Source organism: Bos mutus, chromosome 18 (genome assembly GCF_027580195.1).
Source record: "Bos mutus isolate GX-2022 chromosome 18, NWIPB_WYAK_1.1, whole genome shotgun sequence".
NCBI classification, from domain to species: domain Eukaryota; kingdom Metazoa; phylum Chordata; class Mammalia; order Artiodactyla; family Bovidae; genus Bos; species Bos mutus.
This window is the reverse complement of record NC_091634.1, coordinates 47926076-47939349: the sequence shown is the minus strand read 5'-3', so window position 1 is coordinate 47939349 and position 13274 is coordinate 47926076. Positions and strand designations below refer to the sequence as shown.

At 58.7% G+C, this 13274-nt stretch overlaps 1 protein-coding gene across 1 annotated transcript; it reads left to right on the top strand.

Moving 5' to 3' along the window:
- The first annotated feature begins 95 nt into the window (after window positions 1–95).
- Window positions 96–13022, top strand: LOC102277577 (uncharacterized). The gene is made up of 5 exons (XM_070386770.1): window positions 96–2006; window positions 4288–4819; window positions 10192–10300; window positions 10771–10881; window positions 11623–13022. Exons 1-5 carry the CDS (start codon window positions 1057–1059, stop codon window positions 12696–12698), a joined length of 2778 nt encoding a protein of 925 aa, XP_070242871.1. The 5' UTR covers window positions 96–1056; the 3' UTR covers window positions 12699–13022.
- The last annotated feature ends 252 nt before the right edge of the window (window positions 13023–13274 follow it).

The following is a 13274-nucleotide window of genomic DNA, read 5'->3' as shown; positions in this document are numbered from 1 at the left end:
AGGAGGGCACGGGACAGGTGCGGGCCTTGGCCGTCTGGCAGAGGAGGAGAGACCCTGACAGACCAGCGCCGGTAGCATACCAGCCCCATCGGCCCACCTCTGACTCCCCCACCACCCCCCAGTGGGGCCGGCCTGTACACTCCACCCTCCTCCTAGGAGGGTTTGTCGTCAGCACCACGCACTCCTCAGTGAGAAAGTGCTGGGGGGCTGGCACGCGGCTGCAGACAAAGGTTTGTCCTTGAAGTGGTTGCTGGCTCTGGGCCGGCTGTGGTGACCTTTCACAGAGGAAATGGGGGCTGTTAGGGAAGGACTGGCAGTCCCTCCCCACCACCCCGCCCCCGCACCCCAGGGAGAAGCCACAGTGCGGTGAAGGGGCTGGGAGTCCTTGGGCGGGGTTGCCCTCAGCCAGCCTTTAACATGAGTCGGGAGGGAAGGTGGCTAGGGCCAGGGTGGGGGTTCCTGAGGCAAGATTGGACGGCTTCAGGGAGGAGGTAATGGTTTTATGTCGGGCTTGGAAGAGGGTTGGAGGTCTCAGGCAGGTCTGCAGGCCCCCCGCCCCCACCTGCATCACCTGGAGCACCCGTTGGCCGAGCACCGACCGCTGCACAGGCCGGACTGCCTCCGTCTGACAGGCCTGGGCTCCGCCTGCGCCACCTGGTGGCGGACCTCGCTGCAGCCCGGCACACGCCCATCATGTGGCCGCCCTCAGGAGGAGGGACTCCGTGACGACTTTAAAGATGCCAAGGAAGGCTCTGTTCTCCCTGGACCTCAGCCTACCGCGGCCCGGTAAGGCAAGAGGTCCCCACAGGACAGGAGGAGGCAAGCGGCCCAGAAATGTCTGCCTGTGGGCAACCGCACATCCAGGGAAGAGGTGGGGAGGCGGACTGAGAACAGAAGAGCGAAGCCGCGCCCAGAGGGCTGGCCCCACACGCTTGGGGCCATGCCTGGGCTGACATTTGTCCAGCCAGGGAGGGGAGGTGTGAGGCCCCTCCCAGGGGAGCCATGAGTTGAGCAGGACCCTGAGAGCAAGCACCCCTTCCTGCTCCCTGCGGGACGATGCCTGCACTTGGCTCCCAGAGGCGGCTGCTGGGTTCCCTTAACTGCACGCCCCCAGCCACCCTCCCCTTCACCCTGGCCCCCAACCGGACGGGGCCCCAGTGCCTGGAGGTGTCCATCCCTGACGGGCTCTTTCTCAGCCTGGGGCTGGTGAGTCTCGTGGAGAACGTGCTGGTAGTGGCTGCCATTGCCAAGAACCGCAACCTGCACTCCCCCATGTACTACTTTATCTGCTGCCTGGCTGTGTCTGACTTGCTGGTGAGCGTCAGCAACGTGCTGGAGACGGCAGTCATGCTGCTGCTGGAGGCCGGTGTCCTGGCCACCCAGGCGGCCGTGGTGCAGCAGCTGGACAATGTCATCGACGTGCTCATCTGTGGATCCATGGTGTCCAGCCTCTGCTTCCTGGGTGCCATTGCTGTGGACCGCTACATCTCCATCTTCTACGCCCTGCGGTACCACAGTGTTGTGACACTGCCCCGAGCGTGGAGGATCATTGCGGCCATCTGGGTGGCCAGCATCCTCACCAGCCTGCTCTTCATCACCTACTACAACCACAAGGTCATCCTGCTGTGCCTCGTTGGCCTCTTCATAGCTATGCTGGCCCTGATGGCCGTCCTCTACGTCCACATGCTGGCCCGGGCCTGCCAGCATGCCCGGGGCATCGCCCGGCTCCAGAAGAGGCAGCGCCCCATTCATCAGGGCTTTGGCCTCAAGGGCGCTGCCACCCTCACCATCCTGCTGGGCGTCTTCTTCCTCTGCTGGGGCCCCTTCTTCCTGCACCTCTCGCTCATCGTCCTCTGCCCCCAGCACCCCACCTGTGGCTGCATCTTCAAGAACTTCAACCTCTTCCTGGCCCTCATCATTTGCAACGCCATTGTGGACCCCCTCATCTATGCCTTCCGCAGCCAGGAGCTCCGGAAGACGCTCCAAGAGGTGCTGCAGTGCTCCTGGTGAGGGTGGCAGTGCCGTCGTGTGCCCCAGGCCTGTGAGGCCAGGGCAGTCCCTTGACAAAGAGGATCGGCTAGACCATCCCTGAAGGTGAGGGTGCACAGGCCTTTGGGGCCTGAGAGGGGAATCGCAGGACTCTCCAGGAGGCTGTGCAGAATGAGGAGGCTGGGGAGATGGTGGGGCATGGCCTCCCACACCTAGAAAGGAGGGCCCCCACCCCTCCATCTGGGGCCCCACTCTGGGGCCGGTGCCCACACCCCACCCCACCCAAAGCTGTGGGAAGTCCCGCTCCAAGGACTTCATGACCAGCACAGGAGGAGGTGGGGCCCACAGTGGGGGCTTTTCTCTTCTAACGCTCTGTGGTGACTGGGAGCCGGGCTCAGCCCATCTGCCAGCAGCACATGCATTCGGCAGACACCCCAGCCAGGCCTGCTCTGGGGAACCAGCAGCCAATATGCAGGCTCCAGGGCCAGGAAGCAGTGCAGCAGTATTAATAAACGTGATGCTTGGTGCAACCTCCTTCCCATCTTTCTTGCCTCTTTCCGAAAGTTGCCTGAAGCTTGGGGCGGAGGAGTGGGAGTGTGGTGAAGAGGGGTAAGACCTAAGTCCCAGGAGCCAGTCAGAAAACATGGCTTACCTGCCCAAGTCATGACACCACAGCCCCCAGTGTCAGAGGACTCACCTGGGGAAGGGCGAGGAGACCCCAGTCACACCCACTCCATCCTGTGTCTTTGCATTCTGTCTATGGTGCAAACCCCAGCCCAGAGGTCCCCCGCTCCGAGTCACCTCCATTGTGTCAAGACCCTGGCACTTCCCAGCTGCCCTCAGCTGCAGCAGAGGCAGGACCATGGTGACCCGTGTGTGACTCTGGCCAGAACATGGCCCTCTCTCAGCCTCCGTATCTGCTGCAGGGTGGCCCAGAGGCTGGGGTCTGCTTTTAAGTTCCGTCCTGCTGGGAGAAGAGTCAGTACCCCGCCAGCCCTGGGAGGTGTGAGACAAGCTGCCCAGAATAGGGTGTGGTTGTCCAGGGGCTAAGGGGCATCCAAGCCCCAGGGGAGTGGGCGGGGTCCTCCCCCTGCCCCACCCCCACCCCATTCCTCCACAGACAGAGCATATGCCCTACCCTCTTGCTGGGACAGGCTTATGGACGAAAAGCAGGGGTACCAGCCAGCCCTGCAGCCCCCTGGCCAGTCCCCTACCCTGGCAGTGCCACCTGACTGTTGGCCTCGGGGCTGGGAGCTGGTTCCCGGCAGGGCCGGCCTTTGCTGGGAGATGGACGATGAGTCAGCCTCGAGCCAGCCTCAGTTCCTCTGGGGATGGAGGGGGAGAGGTCCTGGCCGGGAGCCATCCCGCAGGGCGGCAGGTGGGTGATGGGTCCTGCTCAACTGGGTGCGAAGCTTCTTCCTTCCAGGGAAAAGGACCCCCTGAACGGGGACAGGGAGGGGCCCCAGGCAGCTGGAAACCAAACACAGGAAACCACATCAGAGACACATTGTGGGGGAGGGGCATCTCTTGAGAACAAAAGACCCTTTCCAGACTTGCCAAGTTGGGGAGCTTCATGAGGGGAAAGAGGGGCACCCACAAGCAGTGTGAGCACATGGGAACAGGCTATACACTCTGTGGCTGAAACCCTCCCAGAGGCTTTTGTCACTGAAATGTAAGACGGGCTTTCTTGTAGGTGGTTTCACTCTACCCTGTGACCTCAGGAGACTGGTGGTGTCGTCCAGGGTGTGTACCGTGAGTCTCTTCTTTTCTGACAGTGACCTCTCCCGGCTGCAAACACCAACTCCTTACAGAGCCTCTCCCCACCCACTGAATTTCCTTGGCCTCATTTGGATCAAGACTCTAGGGGTACGAGTGACAGCAAGGAGTGAGTCAGACACACCACCCCCCAGACTGATAGTTCTGTGTCTGGCTTGTGTGTGTCCTTATGACAATCCTGGACACCATTGCTCACTAAGCAGCAGCTACGTCCAAGTGCGTGTCTGGCAGGGGTACAAAGCACCCAATCGCAATAGGTCCACCTGGAATGTCATGGCAGTGCCCTGGGGCAGCAGGGGCAGGTGGCACCCCACTGCAGAGATGAGCAGTGACAGAACTGCCATAGGAACCCACCTCCAACTCCTGCAGCCACCGCCCTTCTGACTCAGACGTCTAGGAGCCTTGCCCCAGCTTGCTTTCTTCTGGAGAGAATCTAGTGCCCGCTGCAGCCTTGCCTGCCTCCCCCACCATCAAAGGCTGCGGGCAAAGCTCAGAGTACCTGGTCTGCCCCTTCTGACAAAGGAGGGGTGCTGGGAGGCGTCCCTTCTGGCCTTCCGGTGTGGGAACATGGGGTTGGTCCCTAATCAGGTGTGCACAAGAAAGACCCTCCTTGCTGCGCCGAGGGGTGAGGCTCCCGCTGGGGAGGGGAGCAGAGGGCAGTCGGGGCGGGGGCCAAGGGCCAAGGGGGGCTTCTATTGTCCTCCCTGGAGCTCACCAGCCCCGCCTTCCGGATGCGCGGAGCCCAGAGACCCGGTGGCGGAGGGAGGCGGCGCCGCCGCAGCGCGCGGTCGAGCGGGGATGCGCGGCGCGGATGCTTGCTGCAGCCGGTGCCGCAGTCTTCGGCGGCGCCCCGGGATTGGCCGCGCGCGATGACGCCGTGCCGGGCGAGACGGGCGGGGCCCTGCCTATAAGAGCGGGCGGCGGGGGCGGCAGAGCCTCCGCAGCCAGCTGCAGCCGGTCCGCTCGCGTCTCGCAGCCGCCCGCCATAGCACCGAGCATGAGGGAGATCGTGCACATCCAGGCCGGCCAGTGCGGCAACCAGATCGGGGCCAAGGTGAGGCTGCGTGGCCCTGTGTGCCGGGCCCCGCACTGGGCGCGTGTCCCGCGTCCCCAGCGCGAGCGGGTCCCGGGGGAGGGAAGCAGCGGGGAGGCGTTGTATGCGCACAGCGGCACCCCAAGCCCGGCTCACCACTGCGAAACCTAGGAGAAACGGACGGGATCGTCCCCGCTGCCGGCGGGCGGCCGGGACTCCGAGTCGCCCCTCTGCCAGTCCTACCCCGGCCTTTCCGCTGCCCCGCCCGGGTTACCTCGGGCCTGCCGGAGGCACAGCGCAGGTCAGCGGCTCCCTACTCTCCAGCCCCCCGCCGCTGCAGGTGCAAGTGGAAGGCGCTGGCTGGGCGTGGCCCTCTTCTCTGGGGTCGCAACTCGGCCTCGGGCGAGATGGGTGGGGTGGACAGGCTCGGGTGGGGCTCCCCCAAAAGCCATAACGATTCCCTCTGCCCTCCCACGCCAGGAGCTTGATGTCCCCCAACCGTTCAGAGCCGCCCCCATTCTCCCAGCTAGCTTTGACAACCCTCAGTTCCCTGGCCCCGCCCTGTTCCTTTGTTGGGGAAGAAACTGTGCCCGGACTCCGAATGACCTTGGTCCAGGACGGGGCTCTCCCCCGGCGTAGCACCTCCCGGGCCACCCCTCCCCCAACCCCACTTAGGGACGGCAGTTCTAGGGGTCGGTGGTGGGAACAAAGCCGGGCTGGAGGGGCGCGGTCCAGAGCTGCTTCCCCGCTAGGCCCCTCCCCTCCATTGTTAGCCCCCCTCACAGATGTCGGGATTGAGGCGCGCAGGCCACGTTCCCCCCCACCCCGCCCCCAACCCAGGAGGCAAGTGTCGTATCCCCAGGTCCAGAGACGCTGTTCCTTGCCCAAGGTCACACAGCAAGTGGAGACAGAGCCTCTCCGCCCTCCGGCTCTCGGTCCCTGCAGGTGCCCACCCAGCACGAGGCTCAGGCTGGGTGGGTGGGGCCTGCTGCCCTTTGTCAGCACCAAGGCCAGGGGCCCAGCGGGGATGGTGTGGAGCAGGTTCCCCAAGGAGAAAGTGGGAGGAGACAGGTCCTGGAGGGGAAGGGACCAGGAAAGCCTTCCTCCGGAGGCTGTTGCCATGGAAACCAGGCAAGAACAAAAAGCTAATTACAACAGGGCTGGGGCAGCCACGTGGCTGACATGTAAATTGCAACTTGGGCTCTAGGGTGGTGGCGCCTCGGATGGGGGGAGGGCATGGTGGGGAGACACCCTAATCACTGAGGAGACAGCTGTGCCTGCCTGAGGAAGGGAGTTGGGGGAGGGGAAGCCTGGGGGACCAAGGCCTCAAATTAAATCAGGCCTCTGGGGGCCGTCACTGACAGATGCCCTGGCCGGGCAGGAGGGGCCAAAGACTCATTACTGTGGCCACAGGGGCCAGGCCTGCCCTGAGCATCTGCTCCTCTGAGGGTCAGGGGTCACTGACGGGAAGGAGGGTAACCCAAGTTCCATCGCAAGCCTGGGGAAGTGTTGGTCGGGTTGCTCTGTTTCCTTCTGTGGCTGCATGGGCACCAATCATGCAAAGGCAGGTTCATGCCCAGCTGCAGCCCCAAGGGGCGGGGTGGGGTGACGTAGGGATGGGAAGGGGGACAGGGGCAGCTGCCTGAGTGCTGGGCAGTGTCTTCTGCAGAGATTTTTTTCCTCTTTCAAGTTCGGTGTCCTTTGGGTTTTCATTACTTCTTATTCATTTGAGGTTAATTTCCTTAACTCATGTTTGTTTTAAAAGTAGTATCTGATGTTTTGTAACAGTACAAAAGAGAAGTGGATTTGGGAGGAGGGGAAGCAGTGAGCAAAGGAGGCAGTCAAGTGGTTTCCTTCTGGGCGCCCCTGCCCTGGAGCACCTGGCAACCAAGCTGGAAGAGCTCAAAGCTCGGCAGGGGCATTTGCCTGCATAGGCGCTCAACAGCAGCCTGTGGACAGGGTCTGGCCGCTTCCTGCTCCCACACAAGTGTGGGCTCTTGGCGGAGGGAGACCAAACTTTTCCCGCCAGTTGCCAGCGGCCGCTGACTGGTGGGGGCGGGGCGGGGTGCCACCAGACTGTTACAGGTAGGCTGTTACCCTACTTGGAGGCAGGCTGCCTGCTATGGGGAGGGTCCTGGCTGTGGGTGGGGTCGGGATGGGAGGGGTTATGGAAGGAGGAGGGGAAGTCTGGGCGATCAGGGCTAGGAGAGAATGCGACAGCATTTATGACAGTGACCACTACGTGTTGGGCACTGTGCCAGGTGCGTCCCTCACTGCGCCTCTCGAGGTTGCGGTGAGACAGGGTGCTGCCCTCCCCGCAGGGCACGGGTGTGAATCCAGGCCTGTGTAGGCACATCAGGATGGGCGGGGAGCCCCCAGCCCCCACCACGGGGCGAGGAGTCAGGGTACCCCACCCCCCTCGCCTAGCGGGTAGGGCGGTCCCGGAGCCTTTGTCTGCCCCATCTTCCTTGACCGCTGGGCGGGGCCTCGGAGAGACGGCCCTGGCCCTGACAGCCAATGGGAGGAGGGAGTTTCTGGTTTCCGACCCCACCCCCACACGCCCACTGCTGCTTTGCGCCTGGTGGGGAAGGGCGTGGAGTCCTAGAGGGGCTTAAGCCTGGGAGTCGGCCAGCCCACCCTCTGGAGTCACACACTCAGCTAGCTTTGGGCTCCTCTGTGTGCGCCCCTCTGCCTCCCCGCCCCAGGTGTGGGCGCGGCGACCGTCAGCACCACGGACAGCGCCGCGGGAGCTACAATTGCGTGTGTGAAATAGGAGCCTGGCCTGGACCCTGGGGTCCACGCTCCAGTTCTCATCTGTGGTGATGATCATAAGCATTATTTAATTTATTATATAGTATTTTGTTGTTTATTAATGTTATATAATACATGTAATATATTCTGCTAAGCTTTTATTAATAATATATTAAATTGCAATTTATATTCGTTTTAACTACTAAAGCTATTATTAACATGTGTCCCTTCTAGGAAGTTGAAGCATTGCAGATAAGGCTAAAGTGACTGTTTAAGCACCTCCCCCTAGTGGTCCCCCTCTTCTGGGTGGAGCAAGTTTTTTTCCCTTATTCTAGTCCATTTTCTGTGCATGTCCACCTATGCATAAGAATTACAGCATCTGTTGTGAGGTGCCTGTTTTTACCCTGAATATCCTTGCCATGTGCCTTCCCCCCCAAGGATGTGCCTTGGAGATCTACTCATACCAGTGATCATCTTTTATTGTGCCACAATATTCCAAAATATATTGATTTTTTAAAGTACTTTTTATTTTATTTATCAGTGAATGTGCATTGGTTGCTCAGTCATATCACTATTTGTGACCCAATGGACTGTAGCTCAATAGTCTCCTCTGCCCATGGAATTCTCCAGGCAAGAATACTGTAGTGGGTTGCCATTCCCTTCTCCAGGGGATCTTCCCAACCCAGGGATTGAACCATGGCCTCCTGCATTGCAGGCAGATTCCTTACTGTCTGAGCCACCAGCAAAGTCCTTATCAGTGAATAAGGCTTGACAAATTTAAATAGCAACCTAAGGACTTTTAACTTGGTGAGACCAACATTTGCTGAATGCTTTTATTTGTCAGGCCTTGAGTTGACCACTTGAAGTGAGTACTGTCATCGTGTCTACTTTACAGATGAGAAAATGGAGATCCTGAGAGGTGGCACTCACTCTGGTCTATTGCCTTCTGGAAGTCTATGCATTCCATACATGAGTTCCAGAGAACTCTCCATAGATGTATTGGTGGCTGGGCCACTGAGTCGCTCTCTGCCGCCCCCTCACCTGCCGTCTCAAGCTCATTCCTTCTCTACGGGGCTTGTGGATGTCCCAGGGCTGTGGGGCCAAGGTCCTGGAGCCAAGCAGTGATTTAAAGCTCTGATCAGGCCTGGAAGGCCTCAGTGACACCTCCAATTACAGCATTAACACATACCTAATGCAGGGAGAAAGACGAAAACTTATCAGTGACACAAATCACAAAGACCAGCTGAGAACTGACTTTTGCCAACATTGTCTCCGGGTGAACTGCCAAGATTCCTCTGTGCATTTGATAATAATGACTCTTCATATTTTTCGGATTTTAAAATTTTAAAGTCTTTTAATTTTTTATATATATTTTTTAATTTGGCTGTGCTGGGTCTTAGTTGCGGCATGTAGGATCTGAGTTCCCTGACTAGGGATCAAACCCTGGGCTCCTGCATTGGGAGTGCAGAGTGTTAGCCACTGAACCACCAGGGAGGTCCCTAAAATTTAAAAAAAAAAAGTTAAAAAAATTTTAACTAATCTTTTTCTTTTCTTTTGAGAAGTTAACATGTGCACGTGATAAAAATTAAAAACCACCAAAGAGTGTTCAGGGCAAAAGCCTTTCTTCCCAACCAGGACCAGGCTTCCCTTGTGGCTCAGCGGATAAAAAATCTGCCTGCAATGCCAAGACTTGTGTTCGATCCCTGGGTTGGGAAGATCCCCTGGTTCTAGAAGGAAATGGCAACCCCCTCCAGTATTCTTGCTTAGAGAATCCCATAGATGGAGGAGCCTGGTAGGCTATAGTCCATGGGGTCACAGAGAGTCAGATATGACTGAGTGACAGCAACAAACCCCATCCAGAGTAACTGGATTTATTCTCAAAGCAATCAGACTTCATCTTCAGGCCTTTGGGCCTTCAGGCCCAAGGCCCTGAGACATGGAAGCTTCAGGGGTTGGCTGAGGTCACGCTGGGAAGGGGTGGTCCAACTTGCAAGCAAGACCCTGTCCTGCCTTAGTCCTGAGAGAAGCGCTATGGGTTCTGCCCAGGGCAAACAGGACAGATTGCATTGCAGTGAGTGAGCCCTTGAAACTGGGGCTACGTCATCTCAGCTCAGACAAGCTGGGTGAGCCCAGGCGAGTCACTCCCCATGCAGGGCTCCTATGGGCTGAGGCTGCTGCTGTGGGCTGCTTCCAGGCCTTGGCACTGGACGGCCTATGCTCGACACTGAGGGGTTTGCATATCCTAGGCCTGGTCTCCATCACTTACCTTCCTGGGCCTCAGTTTTCTCATCTGAAAAGAGGGAAGTAAAAAAAAAATACCCCAGGTGGGTGTTTGTTACTAACCCCCTCATGGAGAAGTGGGCTCTCAAGGCCCCTGTCAGCAAGTGCAGATCTGGGTCTGGGGCCCAGGTCTGTGTCAGTTGGGCACTGATCCACCCTGAGGACTCTGGTCTCCATGGACATGCATATTTTTTATTATGACAATTCTCTTGATGACAGAACTTGGGGCTCTTTTTCAAAGTCACTCAAAGGGACTAGTGCAGGCTTTGGGTCCACACCCCTCATTTTGTAGCCTTGAGGCTACTGGAGGGAGGGCTTTGCCAGGGGTCATGACCACCAACTGGCCCTTCCTTTCCCTGCAGTTCTGGGAGGTCATCAGCGATGAACATGGGATAGACCCCAGTGGCAATTATGTGGGTGACTCGGACCTGCAGCTGGAGCGCATCAGTGTCTACTACAACGAGGCTTCTTGTGAGTCCTCCTCAACTGGGTGGGGGTGGGGTGGGGGGCCTTGACTGCTGGGTCCCAGCATCCCTGACTTCCTTCCCTTGGCTGGCAGGTGTAACCGGAGACTAATAGAGTAAAACAAGGAATCCTAGTCACCCTAGTGAGATGCAAGTGTGTTTAATGGCCATGAGACACATGTAGGGGAAAGACCAGGGCTGGGCAGGGTCCCAAAGACCCTTCAGGAGGCCCATGGAGGGTCCAGAGCAGGGGTTATATGGAGAGGTCAGGCAGAGGCCATTCAGAAGCTGGTGTGAAACGGTGCCCTCAGAGACACCTGCCCATGTCCAGGTGTCAACCATGTGATCCCTGCCTCTCTGATCCCAGAGTCTAAGCTTTTAGGTGAGAGCATGAGGCTGGCAGGCCAGGGCAGGATTTAGGAGGCAGAAGGGGTGCCCAGCTTCTGTGATCCATGTAACCCACCCCTCTCCTCTCAGCACATAAATATGTGCCTCGGGCCATCCTGGTGGACCTCGAGCCTGGAACCATGGACAGCGTCCGGTCTGGGGCCTTTGGGCACCTCTTCAGGCCTGACAACTTCATCTTTGGTAAGTTTCCCCTTTCCCCACCTTCTCATGGTGGACCCCACCACCAGCAAACCCAGATCAACAGAAACAAGGGCAGAGTTACCCCTGCCCACAGTGCTGCAGAGCATCACTGAGCTCCCTGATGTGCAGTGAAAGAGTCCCAGAGAAAGAGTTCTGTGCAGGAAACAGACACTTGTGATTTCAAGTAACGCGGTGTGTTATTAGGATATTAGAGAGCTAGATGGGGTCTCCAGAGCACACCAGCTCATGAGTACACCGCATTGCTGTGGTCAGGGGTTGCCCGTCCTCATGCCCGTGATGGTGACAGAGGGAGGGCCTCACCCCACTGTCACCTCCTAGAGCTCAGCACCCGATGCGTGGGCATGGCCCTCGTCCGGATCCTGGGCTGCGAGGCACTCAGGGTTGTAGTTTACCCTTCCAGCACAGCGGGCTAGAGGATGGGTGGACTAGAGGGCTGGGTAGATCAATTCCACTAGGAGTTCCTCCTGAGGCAGAGCAGAAGCAGAAGCTCCAGAAGCTGTGTCTGTGTCCACATCCCACAGCACTAGGTGCCGGGGGCTACATCCCCACACACAATGTGACTGGCACGAAGAGCCATGGAAGTGAGAGTTGCATGCCCCCACTTCATGGAGGTCAAAACAGGCACCGATCTGCCTCCTCAGCTGCTCTCTGGGGTGGGCTGTTCAGGCCGGTGCTGGAGCTGTGACCCCGTCTGTATCCCCCCTGCCCTCCCCACCACAGGTCAGAGTGGGGCTGGTAACAACTGGGCCAAGGGCCATTACACGGAGGGCGCCGAGCTGGTGGACTCAGTCTTGGATGTGGTGCGGAAGGAGTGCGAGAACTGCGACTGCCTGCAGGGCTTCCAGCTGACCCACTCCCTGGGTGGAGGCACAGGCTCGGGCATGGGCACACTGCTCATCAGCAAGGTCCGCGAGGAGTACCCCGACCGCATCATGAACACCTTCAGCGTGGTGCCCTCGCCCAAGGTGTCAGACACGGTGGTGGAGCCCTACAATGCCACACTGTCCATCCACCAGCTGGTGGAGAACACGGACGAGACCTACTGCATCGACAACGAGGCGCTGTATGACATCTGCTTCCGCACCCTCAAGCTGGCCACGCCCACCTACGGGGACCTCAACCACCTGGTGTCGGCCACCATGAGTGGGGTCACCACCTCCCTGCGCTTCCCAGGCCAGCTCAATGCCGACCTGCGCAAGCTGGCTGTGAACATGGTGCCCTTCCCGCGCCTGCACTTCTTCATGCCTGGCTTCGCCCCCCTCACTGCCCGCGGCAGCCAGCAGTACCGGGCGCTGACCGTCCCCGAGCTCACCCAGCAGATGTTCGACGCCAAGAACATGATGGCAGCCTGTGACCCGCGCCACGGCCGTTACCTGACCGTGGCCACCGTCTTCCGAGGCCGCATGTCCATGAAGGAGGTGGACGAGCAGATGCTGGCCATCCAGAGCAAGAACAGCAGCTACTTCGTGGAGTGGATCCCCAACAACGTGAAGGTGGCTGTGTGTGACATCCCACCCCGCGGGCTGAAGATGTCCTCCACCTTCATTGGCAACAGCACGGCCATCCAGGAGCTGTTCAAGCGCATCTCGGAGCAGTTCACGGCCATGTTCCGGCGCAAGGCCTTCCTGCACTGGTACACGGGCGAGGGCATGGACGAGATGGAGTTCACCGAGGCCGAGAGCAACATGAACGACCTGGTGTCCGAGTACCAGCAGTACCAGGACGCCACGGCCGAGGAGGAGGGCGAGATGTACGAAGACGATGAGGAGGAATCCGAGGCCCAGGGCCCCAAGTGAAGCAGCTGAAGGGGTGGGACGTGGCTGTGGCCAGGACCAAGTGGTCTGTCCCCCGAGCCATGTAGCCACTGACACACCCCCAATCTTACCCCCACGAGGTTCAGTCATGTCACCCTGGGGCTCCCGAGTGTTTTTCCTCCAGTATTTACAGCATCCCTGCCCTGCGTGAGTTCTCTCAGCTATCTTTGGCCTTAGGTCAAATCCGTTTCCTGTCTCTGCTTTATTGTTAGCTCCAGGCCTGATGTTTCATGTTTTTTTTTTTTTTTTTTTAACTGGTTTCTGTTTATATTTGGGGGGGATATTTAATAAATTTATTGCTGTCAGATACCCATGCCGGGTGCTGGAGTTTTCCTCTTTTTCTAAAAAGATGGGGCCAGAAGAGGTAAGGAGAGCAGATGGGGAGGCCTGGCGGAGGCAAGACAAGTGACAAGTGGGAGGGGTTGAGACAGACCTGTGCTTGGAAACTGCAGGTGTCTTAAGGTGCTGCCCATGGTAGGGGAGCTGCTGGCAGTAGTGTTGGGAGAGATGGCCATGCCTGGAGGAGCCTCATCCTCAAACCCCAGACGTGCTCTCAGG

Coding starts and splice junctions, on each gene's coding strand:
- LOC102277577 (XM_070386770.1), top strand. CDS start 1,057: ATGCCTGCACTTGGCTCCCAGAGGCGGCTGCTGGGTTCCCTTAACTGC. Junction 4,820..10,191: donor GCAACCAGATCGGGGCCAAG/GTGAGGCTGCGT, acceptor CTTTCCCTGCAG/TTCTGGGAGGTCATCAGCGA. Junction 10,882..11,622: donor GCCTGACAACTTCATCTTTG/GTAAGTTTCCCC, acceptor TCCCCACCACAG/GTCAGAGTGGGGCTGGTAAC.